The sequence below is a fragment of the Heteronotia binoei genome, chromosome 13, assembly GCF_032191835.1.
Source record: "Heteronotia binoei isolate CCM8104 ecotype False Entrance Well chromosome 13, APGP_CSIRO_Hbin_v1, whole genome shotgun sequence".
Lineage (NCBI taxonomy): Eukaryota > Metazoa > Chordata > Lepidosauria > Squamata > Gekkonidae > Heteronotia > Heteronotia binoei.
The window spans coordinates 27,062,515-27,081,426 of NC_083235.1; the positions used below are offsets into that span (position 1 = coordinate 27,062,515).

Genomic DNA, 18,912 nt, shown 5'->3' on the forward strand with positions numbered 1-18,912 from the left:
TTCCCTGCCTCCATCACTCAGCAGCAGCCATCCTCTTTTGCCTCAGGCCACCAGAGCTTTTTTGGTTTGTTTGTTTTTTAATCGGCAAACTAAAGAATCTCTGAATTCCAAGCTTTCATTAAAAAAAAAAGTCTCTATCCATTCTCATTGCAGAGATATAACGGGAAAGGCATATGTCTGCAGCTAAAGAGGCAAGAGATTTACTTTTTTTAAAATGAAAGCTGAGAATTTAGAGAATCTATTACATATATCATTGTAAAGTTATCTCAACAGAATGATAATTGCTGATTTAGAGCAAAAAATAAAAACTCACTGGTGTGTGTGTGGGGGGGGGTAATGCTCACCATAAGGACAGAGGAAATGTCTGCTACATGGTCAGGAAAATCCAAACTTAATATTAAATCTGCTTTACTATAATTATAACTTTTTAATTTACCAATCTATAACTGAATGCATAGGGTTCTTTCCCCACCACTGTTGAGACTTAGCCATCCCTTGTTTATCTGGAGTGAGGAAAAGCGCTTGAAAGTCAGCAATTATGCACAACTTTTCAAGTTCTCCAGAACTATTCATTGGGCTGGTTGTTTTAAAAATAAATAAATGTTTTCCAACAATAAAAGTACCTTTCAAGTTGAACTCCAATGTTGTAAGAGATGAGGTGGTTAGAACCTCTCTGGCTGCAATCACACACAAACGAAATAATGCACTTTCAATGTCAAATGCACTTTCCAACTGGATTTTGCCAGTTCACACAGTAAAATCCAGCTGGAAAGTGCACTGGAAGTGGATTGAAAATGCATTATTTAGTGTGTGTGACTGCAGCCTCCTTCTGCTAAGTAGGAACCAGCAATCAATCACAACCCAGACCAGGCAATAGTCTTGCGCGATTTCCTGAAATATGGAGCAGGTACCATACTGGTGTACAGTGCTTAAAAGAGCCCCAAATAGCACTAAAAAGAGCTGCTAGTGGCAAACATACTGGTACAATGACATCAAGCTACAGGATACTCACATCATCACCAGGTTTTCCAGGTGGCCCAGGTGGCCCACGGGGACCCATTGGACCCTAGAGAGAAAAAAATACTTGATGAGTGCCAAATAAGATATTTTATGATGGTAAACCCCAGGAACAACCCACTGATTTTGAAATGAAATTGCTGAGCAGTCGGGTTAAAACAGATAAAAGAAAGTACTTCTTCACCCAAAGGGTGATTAACATGTGAAATTCACTGCCAGAGGAGGTGGTGGCGGCTACAAGCATAGATAGCTTCAAGAGGAGTTGGATAAAAATATGGAGCAGAGGTCCATCAGTGGCTATTAGCCACAGGATATTATTGGAACTGTCTCGGGCAATGATGCTCTGTATTCTTGGTGCTTGGGGGGGGGGCAAAGTGGAAGGGCTTCTAGACCCACTTGTGAACCTTCTGATGGCACTTGGGGGGGCACATTGGCCACTGTGTGACAGAGTGTTGGACTGGATGGGCCATTGGCCTGATCCAACATGGCTTCTCTTATGTTCTTATGATTATTTCTTTCTGAGTGGACTGTGAGTCACAATAAAATGAAAAAAGATTTTGCACAGGGGCTCTCAGTCTTTTTGAGTCGGTGGGCACCTCTGGAATTCTGACACAGTGTGGTGGACATGGCCACAAAATGGCTACCAGGAGGCAGAACAAGCCATAAAAAGGCTGCCACAGCTTCCCTTCAGTCACACAGTGAAGACGCTTGTGCTGTAATGGCATCTACTGCCAAAGCGACACTTGTTAAAAATTTGTACAGCCAATCAGAAGCCTTCCTGGGAAAAACCCATCTGGCCCCACCCACATTCTAAAAACATTTGGCAGGTGCCAGAAAAGGTGTAACCACAGCAACCATAGGCACCATGTGGGGGATCCCTATCTAGTAGCTTAATTTTTTTAAAAAGCCTGTTGGCTCTGGGTTCATATTCTTCTTCAGAAACGAGTTCCCCTAGGCAAGCTGGCTTTTCTAAGCCACCATTTCCCCCCATCGACACATTCATGTACTAGCTTTCTTGAAGCCTGTTCTTCCACACCAGAAGAAAGTCAGCCCAACATTTATTGATTTTGTTATGTCATTGTGTTGGCATTGAAAGCAGGAGGTGAGGATGGGAGCCACAATACATAAGCTGCTAATACACCAGCAAACAGCACATGGACAGCTCCTGAAGGCAGTGAGTATGAGGAAGCCCTGTCAGCAGGAAAATGAAGGAAACTGGATGAAATCCTCAGAGAGGTACTACATAGCCTCTTGATCTAGGCTTTCTATTAATAGTACTACATGAAGTTGCCTTACACTGAATCACACCACTGGTCCATCAAGGTCAGAACTGTCAACCCAGACTGCCAGAACCTCCTCAGGGTCTCAGGCAGAGAGTCTTTCACATCACCTACTGCTTGGTCCTTTCAACTAGGGATGCAGGGGATTGAACATGGCACTTTCTGCATGCCAAGCAGATGACGTAGCCCTGAGCCATAGGATGCCATTCATGGATGCATACCTAAGGATGAAACAGGGACTCTAATATTCATTAATGATTGAGAATATAGGCATAGGGCATTGTTCTGACTTGATCTTGGACAAGTAGCTCAACAAATTACTGAAGAATTGTGTGGACTAACTAGGCAGCCCTGGCACACAGCACAGTGAAACTCTATGGACAGCTGGAAGATAACTGAGTCAGCTGGGCACAGGCCTCCAGCGGGCTCTTTTTATATGGTCCTCCCCAGGGGTCGTTTTCTAGAAAAATAGGTGGTGGAGTTCATCCAGGGATTGTTATGTAGCTGCACCTACTATTCAATGGGCAAGGTGGGAAGGAGGAGGGGGAATCCTCAGAAAGGTTCAGGAGCTGTGCTCCTGTGAGTTCCTGCAGAATTCAAGCCTGGTTCTCCTCCCACCCCCCCAGCCCTTGACTGGTTAAAAGGATCTGCAGAATTGACAACAAATATTACAAGATATGGTTCTTTAACAGAAGCATCTGGCAGTATGGCTGCTTATTGGTATTATGAAATTAAGTAAACTGCAATATTCCCTGTATGCTTTCCCGCCCCCCCCCCCTACAACTGGGGCCAGGGAGGGGGGAGGATTTGCTCTTTCCTGATATGTGCATGCTTTTAAAGGAACAACTGAATTGAAATCATTTTATTTACTGATGTACATTTTTCTTTCAGTTTACAGGTCACTAACTTGGTTTTTTTTAGAAGGGTTAAAACTTGTGTTTATACTGAATGAGATTCAAGAACCCACTGAGACATTTCTCCCCAATGTTTTGCATTATGAACCTCTCTGTGAGAACCCGCTCAGCCCCACCCACCTCACAGGGTGTCTGTTGTGGGGGGAGAAGATATGGGAGATTGTAAATTGCTCTGAGTTTCTGATTCCGAGAGGAGGGCGGGGTATAAATCTGCAATTCTTCTTCTTCTCAGTGCTCTCTGAGCATGCTGTGAGATTTGATCATGAGTTTTCTGCATGTATCAATTTCCAGACCAGGGAGCCAATAAGAACCTGAAGCCATAACTCTGCTGACTTGCAGAAATTTGTCCTATGACAAGAACCTATTCTACCCCTTTAACCTATCTTGGATAGATTTCAATCTGGAACGTAAGAGATAGGGACGTGGCAAGGCAACGGCACAGATCTAGAGGAAATTTGTTCCTACAAATCTAGATATGCTAAATCTGTGTTACAGACTCATTCCAGTGCAAACTTTGCATACTTTCATTCAAGTTATTGCTAAGTGTGATCTAAGACTAGATTTAAATGTAATGTTTACAACTTTAAACAACACTTTTTATAGTGATTATAGTGAAGTATTTGTAATTTATATTAATATGCTTATTTTCCAACTCCACTCAGGCCACTTAAGTGACACAATAAAAATCCTTTAAAAAACCAAGCTATCACACAATAAATGTCCCTGCGTTCAAAATGATAAATTATATGCATAAATTCAAGTGTATATCCATTAGTGATCGGGAAATGATTTTATTGCATATTCTCTTTAATATTCTATGTTGCTTTTAATTGTTGTTAGCCACCCTGAGCCCATCAGGAGAGGGCGGGATATAAATTTGATGTAAAAATATCATTAAAAAGCTTTCTGTTCTGTATTAGCAACCATCACAAGGGTCAAATTTCCATCTAAAACCACACTTTGGTTCCCTTGCTGAATTGGAAGCACTTCATAAAGTAAGGGTTGAAGTGAACAAGATAGTCGACACGGGGCTGCTGCTGAAAATGGCAGCCTTGTGTCAAGTTCTATTCTGTAATATTTAAACAGACTTCCTAGTGTATTTTCCCCCTCAAACTCACATCAGCAGTTTCAGTGATGTGGAACAGTGGAAAATCACAGCATAGCAAACACTATAGGAAAGTCTACTTCAGTTCTGTGAGACTGAATGCAAAAAATACAACATGGGGCTGCCATTTTTAGTGGCAATCCTATGTTCAGCATCATGTTGACTTCCTCAAAGATCTAGCTATTCTGAAAGTATTTCATATGCTAAATAAAAGTAGAAGAGATTGGATTTATACCCCACTAAGACCTAGCTATTCTGAAAGTATTTCATATGCTAAATAAAAGTAGAAGAGATTGGATTTATACTTCACTTGGGAGTCTCAGAGAGGTTTACAATCCCCTTTTCCTCCCCAAAACAGACACCCTGTGAAGTAGGTGGGGCTGAGAGAGCTCTCTGAGAACTGCTCTTGAGCAGAACAGCTCTGAGAGAGTTATGACTGACCCAAGGTCACTCCAGCAGCTGCAAGCAGAGGAGTGGGGAATCAAACTTGGTTCTCTCAGATAAAGGAATCTGTGCACTTAACCACTACCCCAAACTGGCTGAGGTTTCCTCAGGATATTAATAATCTTCCAGAAAACTCCATGCCAGAAACCTTGAAAGCAAATCTGCTAAACACCAACATTCCAAAGATGGATTATAAACCATTAAAAATGCTATCTGTGATGATGCAACAACACTGCTATGGCTACTCACATGACACCGCACAACAGGTTGGATTCCACAGTCTCCAACAGTCCTTGCACAAACAGAAGTGTTAAAATTACTCCTAAGTAAAAGCAGGTGTATCCTTCCTGTCTTTTCCACATGTGCAAGATTCTGCACAAGGTGTTTCTTTGGATACAGTTCAGATCAGATCATTGAAGCTTTCTTTACATTCCATTGGTCCAGAAGCTATATTAATATGCTACAAGTTGCAGCAGCCACTGCACTAACATTTCTGAAGCCAACTCAACATGCCAATCTATTCATAACTGACTTAGAACAACATTTGCTCATCTGCCAAACTCAAGCACTTCTCCTGCATCTGAAGCAGAACAATACATGAAGCTGCCTTCTACTGAATCAGACTATTAGTCCATTAAGGTCAGAGCTGTCTACTCAGACTGGCAGCAGCTCTCCAGCATCTCAGGCTGCGGTTTTTCAAATCATCTATTACCCGATTCTTTAAACTGGAGATGCCCAAGATTGAACCGGGGACCTTGTACATGCTTAGCAGATGCTGTACTACTAAGCCACAGCCCCTTCAACATCTTCATCAGATGGATCCATGAAAAGAAGCTTCCAACTTAGCATAAAGCTGAGCACAGGCCAGTCTTTACAGGAAATTCACTCGGGGTGCTTCACAAAGCACTTCTGTGATGGATACATAAACCCAGGGTTTGGATTCTAGCAGGAGCTCCTTTGCATATTTGGCCACACAACCCTGATGCAGCCAATCCTCCAAGAGCTTACAAGGCCATCCCAGACACTACTTTAACATACCACATGACCCGTCATCTGCAGTCGAGCTATGCAATACATCCACACCTGCTCCAGTACCTCTCTCATGAACATTCGCTTCCTGGATTTACTTAGGAATTCTTACTATGAGGAAGGCAAAAACAATACAAAAATGATATCCAAGAGTCACCTACTAAAGGCCAGTCCACCAAGGAATGTGACAGCCCTTTCACTTGCCACTTTAGTAGCCCACAAGCTAAACCTCTGCAACAGAGCAATATCAGCAGCAAAGCTTCAGTTCAGGAGCAGAATTCGGACCGGGATGTTAAAACTGCCCTGGAGCAAGCTGAAGCAAGTGGCCCCAATGATGACGGCATTGCTGCTGGCCATGCGTGGCACTCCAAGGTGGCAGACCACCAGGAAGATTTCTGGTAAGTTAATGCACCAATCCATCTACACTCCAGCTGATTACTCCCTGGAGAACCCCATAATGCTAATGAAGAGCATTAACACCTGTATCACCACACAGATGTGTGTGTGTGTCTATTCATGTGATGGGCTGATGAAACCTTCCCCCTGCTGAGTTTTCATGAAATTCCACCAAATCCATCCATCTGGACCAGATTCATTCTCACTTTTCCTCAGTTGCCTCAAAGGCCAGAAATAAGCTCAGTTGGGGGAGAGCCCTCAGGTTTCTGAGGAGAGTCTGTAGGTAGGGGAAGGAATATTTTCCAGCAGATTTTTCTCTTTAAACATCCACAACTCCCACATTACTGTGAATGCAGCAGTGAGCTCCTGAATCTATTGCCAATCGATCAATTTCCATTCATTAGTCACAGATCTAACATTTTCCAGATAATCCTTTTATAACACTTCTGTCCTCTCCTTGGTGACCCTTAGGATAAAACCAAACAAGATGTTGGATGATCTGTTTTCTGGTCTCCTCACTGTTTTTCAAATAAAAATTGTAGCTGTGAGTGAGTGGGCATTTTGGAGTCACAGGGCAGTTGGTTTAAATCCTCCCCCATCATTTTGCCACTCAAAATTGATCCTGCTGTTATTTTCTCTGCAGGGGAAAAACAAAGACACCTTCTCTTTGCCTACTTCTACTCCTTTCCAAGCGTTTAGGGGAGGGAGGGAGAAAAAATTGGTTTTACCAATGGAAACTATGGACAATGACTTAAGTGACCTTGTCCCCTGCATTATGACCTGCTCCATTTACATTTCAAAATGTTGGGAAAATCTCTTCAAGTCCAGTTTGGCCCTTAGTCCTTGATTCTATGGCCCTGTTCACACAGCGTGTTGAGTCTGTGTTAAACTGACCTGGCTCCGTTCCGATTATCTTTGTTCCAGATATTATCAATCAGACTGCCATATTGCACTTTGAATCACTCCGCGATGAAACCGTCTTCTGCTGTCCACACGACGGCACCATGCAGTTCTTTTTTTGTTTTCCCCACTATTATGCGCATGAGCACAAAAACACATTATGCATATATGTGCATGTGCACAGGTAAGAAAACATTATGTGGTTTTGCGGTTATGCGCATATCACTAAGTAGTAAAAAAAAAGGGTGACCGTAAATTGGATGTCTAAGGCTCCTTTTCCTTTGGGACAGCCTTCAGACATCCAGAAGTTGGTTAATATCGCAGAACTATCCACATGGTGAAAACTATGAGGTGAAACCAGACAACTCAAAAAACACTGCAAAGGAGTAGGTAACAAAATAATCTGGTTCCGAGAAGGATTGGGGGGGGGGGGCTACCATGAGTTACTACTGGGAGGCAGATGTTGTCTGATCAGCCACTTTAAATCCAGAAGGAAACAGCAGCGACATCTGATTATACTGTGCGTCTGAACAGCGCCTATAATTCCTTTATTTTTGATTCTACGATTCTTATATTTTTGTAAACCCCCACATGAGAATACTTTCTGCAAGTGATAACTGTAACATGTAGATCAGGCTTTAATTACAAAGCCCAAAACATCTTTGTTGTTGGTCAAAGGGATTCAAGTTACCACATTTTGAGAAGCCCTCATAGGGGGGAAATAGTTACTCCTAAATCACTGAGGTCCATTCAGCCTGAAAGAAAAGGAAATCTTCAGAGTACTTCAGGGTACCTCTAATATGAGGACTAATAATTCGGAGGTATATATAGGTGATTGTGGAGAGAATATGAGGGGACACAATCTCAACATGATCCTTCCTAGAGTTTTTAAAAATTAAAATCATTTTAATTACTCCAAACAAAGAAATAAAAATATATCAAAATATAATGACAAGGGTTGCAAATCTACTGATAAGCACCTCTAAAAGGTGCACAGATATCTAGAAATATGTCCACGAGCAATGATCCTTACTATATGAAGGAGACTGGGAGTGGGGACATGGAGAGAACTGTTTCATAGGTGCTGTGATATCACTTCTGGGTTCATCCTGGAAATGACATCACACTGACATGTCACTTCCACGTTCACTCCAGAAAAGACATCACGCCATCTACACAATGGCAGTTTTCAACTCATGTTTTCCCTCCCACCACTCTACTAGCAGCCCTAATCCTTATATGCACTTCCAATATTAAATTGTAATATTTCCGGGGAATTCAATGTGCTGGTTCTTTTTTACAATGCTTTAAATGGCTTTGAACCAGAATATTTGAAGGATCATTTCCTCCCATAATGTCCAGCCCACCAGCCAAGTTCCTCCTCACAAGCCCTGCTCTGTGTCCCCATCCTGGTGAGGTGGGTGGCAACCAGGGATAGGGCTTTTTCTGCAGTGGCAGCTTGCCTGTGGAATGCCCTTCCCCTTCAGGTCTGCCTGCTGCCTACATTGCTCTCTTTTAGCTGCAGGCTGAAACATCTTGTTTACCAAGACTTTTAAATATGGAGTTGATTAATTGTGTTAACATTATTCTATAGTCTGTTTTTAGCCGGAGAAACATTAAGGCCATTTTAAGTTGTTCACGTTTTACATCCTGGCTTTTTGTTTGTTTTGCTTTTTTGAATGCTGGGTTTTAATAATCACATAAAACATCAACAATTGATAGGATTTATTCTGAAATCTTCTGTAGGCACATTCCCCAGACAAGCGGTATAGATATGTTCCAGATAAATAAATAATTGCTGACATTAACTATTCAGCCATAAGGATTCACAGCCCATGGCTGGATCTGTGGGTGGGGATGGGGTGATAACAGGTAGGAGGAAGAAGAGGAATCTTAACTAAGCAGACAGGAAGTGGAAATAGTCCTGTTGACAGGGCTAGCACGTCCATTAGGCAACCTCAAGTGGTTGCCTATGGGTGTGGCCCAGGGGGCGCTGAATTGGGTGCCACCCCCTCCCAGGCAGCGGGTAGGGGGAGCAAGCAAGGAAGGGAGAGCTGCTGTTCTTCCTGCTCGCAGATGAAGGCCCTACCGATCAGCTAATTAGCAGGCCTTTTCACCTGCACTCTCCCATGTGTTTTAAACTGCCTGGGAGGCCTACAGCAGAGGCAAAGGTGGTGTGCTGCAGCTTGGTGAAGAAGGAAGCTCCGCCTCTCAGACAACCCTCCGGTAAGGCAGCTGAGATGAGGCGAGGCTGGCTGCCTGCCTGGGGAGGGGAACTAGGGGGGTGGGGGCACTTTGTCCACGGGCGGGAGGGGGGCACCAGGGAGTGGGGTGGCCTTACCTGAGGCACCTTATAGCCTGGCACCAGCGCTGCCTATTGATATTATACCACATGGGTTACAGTGCTTCCTATTTATTCTATTGCCCCAACAGTAAACACACCTTTCCTGTGGTTGAATATGTGCACTAGGTCATAAATTAGAGAACTGGCTTATATGTAAAAGTACAGGCAAGGACTTAACCAGCTAGCAGTTCAAGTGAAGTTTTCATGTAGTCTACCAGAAAATTAACCCCAGGCACAATTAAACCTCAGACAGGGTAACTTTCAGTCAGCCAAACCACAGGCAAATATCCTGTAGCTTCCTTCCCCTTGGTCAGTTATCCACTGAATTTGAAAGTTGTGAAAGGCAAGTCCTGTGGGAGATCTACAGGCACACACGGCAGCAGAAAGGAGAAGTACATGAATGTGTCAGTTGTGTCGCAGCATACACTCCTGGTCTCTGACAAAGATAGCCTCCTTTCCCAAATACTCACACTAGTGCCAGGTTCTCCAGGTTCACCAGGGCTGCCTTGAAATCCTTGAGGGCCCTGAAAAAAGATCACAAAAGGAATCCTCAATTTTTACCTCAGTAAAGAGTGACTCTTCCTTTTGTTTCAAACATCAGAGACTATCCAACCAGGCTGTGGGTGCTACTTACAGGAGATCCTGGGGGTCCTGGAGGGCCTCGTGGTCCCATAGGTCCCTATATTTGGAAATAAAAAGAATCATTACTAAAAATCCAAATCTAATCTAGCTTTTGATCCCAACCACAAAGGTGTAAAGAACCACAGGACACCTAATTCTGTGGTAGTTACTTTGAAACAGCACCTTCCATTCTTTCTTTTCGCCTCTTCTATGCACCATCCAGGACTATTTTTATTTACAGAAGTCACTCTCAGGCGGAAAAAAACACACACATGTGCTCACTTTCTCTTGGAAATGATCCATGTTTACTAAGCCTGAATTTCATTTACAGCTTGCCAAGAATGGCTAGAGAGAAGAAATTTCCTGCTGGAAGTCTTGGGGGATCTTGAAGAACAGTAGCGGCCGCTTTGTTTTGTTTTTGCATACTTCAGCCCTCGATCCAAAAGTAACAGAGACCCAGCCCCCTTAAAACAAATCTCTCTGTTACTTCCCTCTCTATAATCATCTATTATTTCCACTGTTTTGGCACATGATTCAGGATGCTCTGGCAAGGAGAACAAAGTCCCCGGGTCATTTTTAATTCCAGTTTTTCATGTTAAGCAGCCCAATTGAACTGCTGGGGCAATCTCGGAATGGAAAACTAACACATGCTATATGCAAAGAAAAACCTCATTTATAAGATGTGGTTCGCTGAAGCTTGGGCACTAGGAAAGTCATGCTGATAAGTGATGGAGACATTCTGGTTAATAATAAGAAGAGCAGCTCCAGCTCATTTCAGTGCCAGTTTTTAGAGGCCCAGGCCAAGAAGCTGATGCCATCAACTCTTGAGGGAACTACCAGTAGGAGACACCAGCTGAGGTATGTTTTCCTCCACTTCCCTGGAGCTTCTGAAAGAGAGATATCCAGGCCAAGAAGTTCATAACCACCTTTGTTAGGTGCTGTTTTTCTGGTGTTTCTATTGCACACACCAAGAGAATGTGCTATACACTATAACCTCAGTATGCACAGCCGCCATTTTGTCTAAAAAGGGCAACACCCGTATTTAACAGCTTCAGTATGGATAAACCTGGATTTTCATGGGTATGCACAAGACCATAACCAGACAAAATAGTGATCATACATAATGAGATAATTGCTTTAGTGCATTCCACTGCTATGTGGCAGAGGGGCAATTGGAAACATCATGCATGACAAGGGCTACTGCCAGCTCTGGAAAAGACAACCAGTGGCCCCAGATATTTCTAATTTCTCTTTTCTTGGATGTCTTGACAGAAAGATACTATATGAGGACAGAGATCTAACCCTACCAGATTCAGTAGGACTGTAAAAGAGAAGAGGAGTAGGTTTTTATACCCTGCTTTTCTCTATCTTAAGAAGACTCAAAGTGACTTACAATCGCATGCCTTCCTCTCCCCACAACAGGCACCTTGTAAGGCAAGTGAGGCTGAGAGAGCTCAGAGAACTATGACTGACCCAAGGCCACCCAGCAGGCTTCATGGGGAGGAGTGAGAATCAAACCTGGTTCTCCAGATTAGAATCTGCTGTTCTTAACTACTACACCATGCTGGCTAACTGTCAGTTACACCAACTTCAGTATGTCTAAGGATGTTTTCTTTCATGAGGCTTGAAGTGGCTCCTACTATATTTGGTTTGTAACATGAATAAACACAAGCATGAGCTGGAATGCACATTTACGTTAAAGAAAACAACTCCTATTTAAAAATTATGCAAGTCTGATAGCACCTTAAAGACTAACAACATTTCTTTCAACAAGAGCACTCTAGAGTTGGAGTTCCCTTCCTCAAACAGTTAGTCCTGACTCACTTCTGTCCAATTTTGCTGCAACAGACAAACACAGGTACACCTCTGGAATTACTGTGTTCTGTTTTAGCATTCTATCTGAAAAACGGTATTCAGATTCATTTGGATTGTTTATTTATTTACTTTATTTATATCCCACCTTTCTCCACAGTGGAAACCCAAAGCTGTCTACAGTGTTCTCCTCCCCTCCATTTTATCCTCACAACAACCCTGTGAGGTAGGGGAGGCTGAGAGTGTGGGACTGGCCCAAGGTCACCCAGCAAGCTTCCTTGGCAGAGTGGGGATTTGAACCTGAGTTTCCCAGGTACTAGTCCAACACTAACCACTACACCAGGCTGTGTGCTTCCAGTTCTGCTCTGGAGAGGGCCACTTCATATATTATATTCTCCTACACAATGAACAACCAAATGCATGTAATTATGCATGACAGACCTGTGATTCTTCACACAACAATACAGACAGGTGCATACCTTTGTTTCTTACACAAGTATGATTGTGACAGGAGAATACCATACATTAATCTTATAAGCACGCTAAGTGTCCCAGGAAAACCCATGTATTTTCTTTTCATATGCAATTACAGAACCTATTGTGGTCTAAACTAGTCTCTGAGAAGAACAGTCATATGGTGTATCTGTTGCTGGACCATCTCAGACTGCAGGAGGAAGGATCAAAGTTTTGAATGCTTTTCCATCATAAAATATCCCCCTGCATCTTCCAGTAATAAAATTCTAGGTTAGATCTTTCCCACCACATGTTTCTTTTGTAAGTGTAGACAGTGTTTTATGTGAAAGAGTATACTGGTACATCAAAAGACGTTCTACATGTCTGTTTAAGTGCTTTATAACAGACATAAGCCATGGACTTTGAATCTTGGAGCAGAGAATAAAAACACTCTTGCTCTGATATTTAGGGCTGTCTGGATGAAGTCTAATGCCATCAACTGTAAATATTAAGAAGTTGCAACGGTTCTGCCATCTTAAAAATAGAGCCAAAATGGACACAATCTGTGGCACACTTACTTGGAAATAAGTCCCATTTGACTTTGTCGCACTTACTCTTAAATATATATTTACAGAGTTAAAAGAATAAGTGTCACCAAGTCAAATGGGATTTATTTCTAAGTAAGTGTACTACAGATCATGGCCAAGTGTCCATTTCAGCCGTATTTTCAAGATGGTGGAACAATCACAACTTTCTTTGATGGCTACAGGAACTGTAAGCTTTGCTCAGTTCTCAGTATCTTTGCAAAGCGTACCTTTTTGCCAAACATGTTTCAGTGCCAGAGACAAAAGACATGCTCAAGGTGTACTACAACCACAGACTTGCACTAGTTTAATAGTCATTTCCTCCTCCCAGGAAGTGCCAATTCCAGTGTCAGATTGGAATTTGCCAAGACTGGTCAAGTATCCACTACCCCAAGAAGGCTCCAATTTGCACAATGCATGGTGCAACTAAAGTTACAGACAGGGCATTTTTTGTAGCAGGAACTCCTTAACATATTAGGCAACACACCCCTGATGTAGCCAATCCTCCAAGAGCTTACAGGGCTCTTCTTAACAAGGCCTACTGTAAGCTCTTGGAAGACTGGCTACATCAGGGGTGTGTGGCCTAATATGCAAAGTTGTTCCTGCTACAAAGAAAAGCCCTGGTTACAGACATTGTACTCCCTACCTCTTCCAGGAATCCACCTAGCATGCCTCCTTGTCTGTCACAAATCTGGACCTAGTATGCTCCCTAAAGAACACTGGGAACTGCAGTTGCTTGAGTGAGACTACAGATCTGTAACCAAGATTTCTCAGCACTACTTAAACTACAATTCCCAGGATTCTTTTCAAGAAGCCATCCATGATAACACAGAACTGATAGCCATTTGTAGAACAGATATGCCTTCAAAGTGCTTAGAAACTGATTCCTTACCATAGGTCCTTGCATGACTCCCATCTGAGCACCACCAGCTTTCTCGTCAAATCCTCCTGCCATCTGAGCAGCAAAGTTCTACAAAGATGAAGCACAAAAACACAAAAACGCCCAGTCAGATCTCAGCAAAGCCATTTCAATGGGATCAGGAATGTGAGGTGATAAGATGGAAAACACTCGTTCAATAGGGAACATGAGAAGGCTTTTCAAAAGCTCAGAGGTTGCCTTAGTATCTGATGGGCAACCCTAAACACCTCACAAATTAGGGCAAGCTTATTCTATTTTCACATTTTCCCTTTCCTCAGGGTTCATGCCTCAGGAAAAATAATTTATGGGGGTGAAAGTGGAGGGAATTATTATAATCTGAAGAGGGGGGATTAAGGATTTCTTACTAGGTGTCCGTAGTGAGCCAGGCTCAAAGGCTTTGTTTCAACGTATGTCACAGACAATGAGGGGGAAGGTCCACAATGATAGAAATCAAAGAAAGAAAGAAAAGAGAACACAGGCCTTCCAACCACTTCTTGAGAAAACAAAGAGTTATTCATAGCACCTGGAGACCGGGTGTCTGTAACACTAAGGTACATCAGTGAATCTAAAGGACACTCGGAATAACTGAGGAAGCGTGGTTTCAAAATGGACGCTGTCGAGACAGCCCTGGCTCCCCAGAAAGAGTGCTTTCACACAATTAGAGGCGAACAAGAATATTTAAGTCTGCCCAGAAACAACTGAACACACTTATGTGCAATACCTGCACAGGGATCCATGATTATCAACCATGGATTAGTTATTCCTTAACATATTTTAACTGCCCTTTGTAGTCACAAAAAGGATGATTAAACTACAGCTGACGGCAGATACTTTCCACCTTTTTCAAGGCACAGTGCCATTTGGAGCAGCAATTCTAGAGTTTATTATGTATCATAAGACCAGAATGAGTGGTTGGTGGTTACTTCAAACCAGCCTGTATTAAAGGAAGATGATCTTAATATATCCCTTACTAGAATAATCTATCCAAACCATTTTCTACTGTAACTAACAGTAGAAAACAGAATTACATATCTTCTTCTGAATTATTCATTAATATGCTTGCTATTTTTTCTGTGCTGCTGACAGTTTTAGTTCTGGGTGACTTACAAAGGGGCTACAGGAAGGAATCCGGTTATATCAGCAACTCTAAAATCCGTTGTTAAGGATTTTAAGCCCTTGTCTGGATTTGCAAATCTACCTTGGAAAGCTGCAGCCAATCAGAGTAGACATTGCTGGGTTTGATAGATCAATGGTCCGTCTCAGGATAAGACAACCTTAGATGCTCAGCCCTTACAATATTGTCCTCATGACCCATAACTAGCCCTCAGTATCTCTGTGCATGAGGATACCATGATTCACTTAGAGTCTTAGCTGTACATTACTGCTTCAAATGTTGTTATTGAAATTCCGCATTCAGCTGTGACAGTCATTGTGCTGTCAGTACAAGCAAAATCCAACAGGAGTAAATTACCTAGGGTTGGACTATGTGTGCTGAAACTGAAACTCATTAGCATGACAACTTTCCTTTATTGTTTTATAACCTTCAGGACATATTACACAATATCGTTTTAAGGAGTCAGGTCTGGGTTCCCTGACCAACTCAACTCACATTTCTCCGCAGCTCCAAAGAAGCTTGGGAGGTCACCATTTTTAAACCAAAGTTCCCCAGCAGGGATCATCATTTTTTCCTTGACAGAGGGGCTTTAAAAAGTTCTGCCCTGAGGGAACCTTTCCACTTCAACATGTCTGCCACATATTGCAGAGGATTTCCAGAATAACAAAGCATTAAGTTCTTATAGGACACTGGACAGCCCTTCTTGCCCTGTGTGAGCTAAAAATGTGTCCAAGAACACATGCAACGTAGGGTAAAATTGGTAGTGATGAGGAAACTGAGAATGTGTATTGGCCATTACTGAATTTTTCACCGTAGATTCATATTACGTTTCTGAGGAACCTCATAAGAACATAAGAAGAGCCCTGCTGGATCAGACCAGTGGTCCATCTAGTCCAGCATCCTGTCTCACACAGTGGACAATCAGTTCCTCTGGAAGGCCAAGAACAGGGCATGGAGGTCGAGACCTTCCCTGAAGTTGTCTCCTGGCTTTAGGATTCAGAGGTTTACTGCCTCTGAATGTGGAGATTCCCCTCAGTCACCATGGCTTGTAGCCACTAACAGACCTATCTTCCATGAATCTATCTAATCCCCTTTTAAAACTGTTAATTCCTGTGGCCATCACGACATCCTCTGGCAGCAAATTCCACATCTGAATCACTCTCAATGTAAGAAGTATATCAAACTTTGCTCAAGAGTCTTCCTGAACAAAGTTTGAAAATCACTTCGCTAACACAGAAAAGGTTTACAAGTTGTAAAGGAATTCTGAATGCTTAGAAATCACTGCAACCCTATTTGCATTCTGAGAATTGGACATTTTTTCAGTCGCATGGGCTACGTGCTGAAAAATGAATTAAACTGAAGTCTTTTGCTTAGAACACCAGGAATGGCTAAGAGGCTGTACAGTGAAAGGACTCTTTTAATCTCTCTCAGTGACCACATATTCTGGCATTTAGAAACTGAGGGGGCGGGAGGTCAAACAGAGGATACTCACTCCACCAAGGCCAGGGGGACCCGGAGGACCTGGGGGTCCAGGAGGGCCAGGATTGCCAGGTGTACCAGGTTCGCCATCTCTACCACGTGGGCCAGGAGCACCCTGCAGAAAACAAGGAAAGAAAATGTTCCTGAAAAGTTAGGTTGGAGAGGGCATCCTCTGTACCCACATTACACTGAAAATAAAGTCATGCCACACAGATTCACCTACTTAATCACTGAGTATATTTTAGTGTATTGTAAATTCTTTCTTACTAATTTGACCCAAGTATTAACAAACCAGAGCCCCGTGGCACAGAGTGGTAAAGCTGCAGTACTGAGTTCGATCCCGGCGGAAGCTGGTTTCAGGTAGCTGGCTCTAGGTTGACTCAGCCTTCCATCCTTTCGAGGTCGGTAAAATGAGTACCCAGCTTGCTGGGGGGAAAGTATAGATGACTGGGGAAGGCAATTTATTTACCTATTTTATTTATTTAATTTATATCCCGCCCTCCCCGCCAAAGAAAGGCAATGGCAAACCACCCCATAAAAAGTCTGTCGGGAAAACGTTGTGATGCGACATCACCCCAGAGTCGGAAACGACTGGTGCTTGCACAGGGGACTGCCTTTTTACGTTTTATTAACAAACCACCCTGACCTAACCAGCCCAGGCTAGCCTATGTCATCAGATCTCAGAAGCTAAGCAGGTTCGGCCCTGTGATGAGAGGCCACCAAGGAATACCAGGGTTGTGGCGAAGAGGCAGGCAATGGCAAATCACCTGCCTTGGAAAATCCCATGGGATCGCCATAAGCCAGTTGTGACTTGATGGCAAAAAGTAAAATCAACAAACCAGTCAAGAACTGTGACATAAACACGCAGAAAAGCTTGAGGAGGCATCAACGGCTACACAGGCACAACATTGTATTATGCTATGCAGGCGTAACAACAAGTAGGCTACATCCTGGTATGCATATTCAGGTACACCATGAGGAATGGGTGGAATTGAGGAGAAGGGCCTAGAGTAGCAAACATGTTCCCTTGTCCCAGGAACAGGGTGCACAAAAGGTCACCCAAATGAAGGCAGCAGAACTTCATGTGCTACAAGTATGTAAATCAAGACCCACATCCTTTGTGGGCATGTCCTACAAAGGGGGAAAGCACCATCAGAACCAAAATGGACTACTGGCCTGGGATGACAGCATGGCCTCTCTCATGCCTTCTAGAACACCCACAGCAATGGATTCGTAAATATCCCCTCATCTGGTCACTTGTGGTGAACACACATCACCTCCAGGTGATCAAGCAGAAAAGCAGTTTGTAAACTAAGAACTCAACTGGTTCTCCCCACCCCTTCCCCCTTCAAGCCCTTATTGTCCTACAGATAAATTTCATGGATAAGTATGCTCAGGTAGGCAAGTAAGAAAACCGTTCGGAGCCATAGAACTTCTGTGGACTTGTTTATTAGCCTGCACCATAATATGTTATAGCCTTAAATGAGCATAAATCATTGCACAACGTCTGTGTCCATATACAGAATACTACTGCTGAAGAGCGCAACACTATTCAGAGTTATTCCAAGTCTAAACCCATCGATCTCACCAGGTAATTCTGAATAGGATTGCACTAAGAATTTTAATTGTTATAGTAAGAGTTTTAATCATCACCAAACTATAAAAGTCCTACAGGCCTTTGCATTTTCACCCTTGCTGCTGGATAATAATAGCCAAAGTTTCAAAAGTCACATATATGTACTCACCTTCTATCTTCCACAGTTATTTTAATTAACCCTTCTGAAATCCCTGTGAGAAATACTTTATTATGAACTCTCTGTATGTGTGTAACTCGAAACACCTGCCTAAAGCAGAAGGTGAGTTTGATATTTTCAAACAGATCAAAGCTAAGACAGGTGAATGCCACCCCAGTGCTTTCAAAAGCCCCTCATGAACACAGACTTATGAGCAGCTGATCTTACCTTTTCCCCTTTGTCTCCGCGTTCTCCCCTTGGTCCTTGCTCACCGGAAGGTCCCTGAAACAGACAAGGACAGAGACAAATTTAATTAAATGTCTGTGAAGGCTTTTTTCACATTCCCAAAGTATTTAAGCAATGGAGCAGATAGTTCCCTACCTGTGGTCCAGGGGGGCCTCTTGGTCCTACAACCTGGACGAGAGAGAGAAGACGACAAAACACCGACATATGGATCAAGTTTCGCTTGAAAGACACACTGCATCCCAGGCTGCAACGGCCAGGGGAAAGGCATACAAAAAAATGTCATACTTACATCTTTAATATCACCAGGTTCCCCTTTTTGTCCCTGCAAAATGCAAAGAACACACTCAGTTGTTTAAGCCAGCAAATCTGCAGATATGCACAATTAATGCAGTGTCTTATACATCTCCCCCTAGCACAATGACAACCTCTATTTGAGGTCTCTGCTTAACACAGCGCAATTGCAGGCACACCCTCTGGGGCCTGTATATTTAGACGGAGCAGAGAGCATTTGGTCCCGATGTT

General features: G+C 43.0%; 1 protein-coding gene across 4 annotated transcripts in view; it reads right to left on the reverse strand.

The window, feature by feature from the left end:
• The window catches only part of COL2A1 (collagen type II alpha 1 chain), a 118,144-nt gene that overhangs the window by 90,194 nt on the left and 9,038 nt on the right, over positions 1-18,912 (reverse strand). For all 4 annotated transcript variants that reach the window (XM_060252191.1, XM_060252193.1, XM_060252190.1 and 1 more), the window contains 8 exons: positions 18,680-18,712; positions 18,526-18,558; positions 18,373-18,426; positions 16,425-16,526; positions 13,792-13,869; positions 10,064-10,108; positions 9,900-9,953; positions 1,013-1,066 (listed from right to left, as the gene is read on the reverse strand). In XM_060252191.1, the coding sequence (XP_060108174.1) occupies positions 1,013-1,066; positions 9,900-9,953; positions 10,064-10,108; positions 13,792-13,869; positions 16,425-16,526; positions 18,373-18,426; positions 18,526-18,558; positions 18,680-18,712 (453 nt within the window). The remainder of the gene's footprint in view (positions 1-1,012; positions 1,067-9,899; positions 9,954-10,063; positions 10,109-13,791; positions 13,870-16,424; positions 16,527-18,372; positions 18,427-18,525; positions 18,559-18,679; positions 18,713-18,912) is intronic.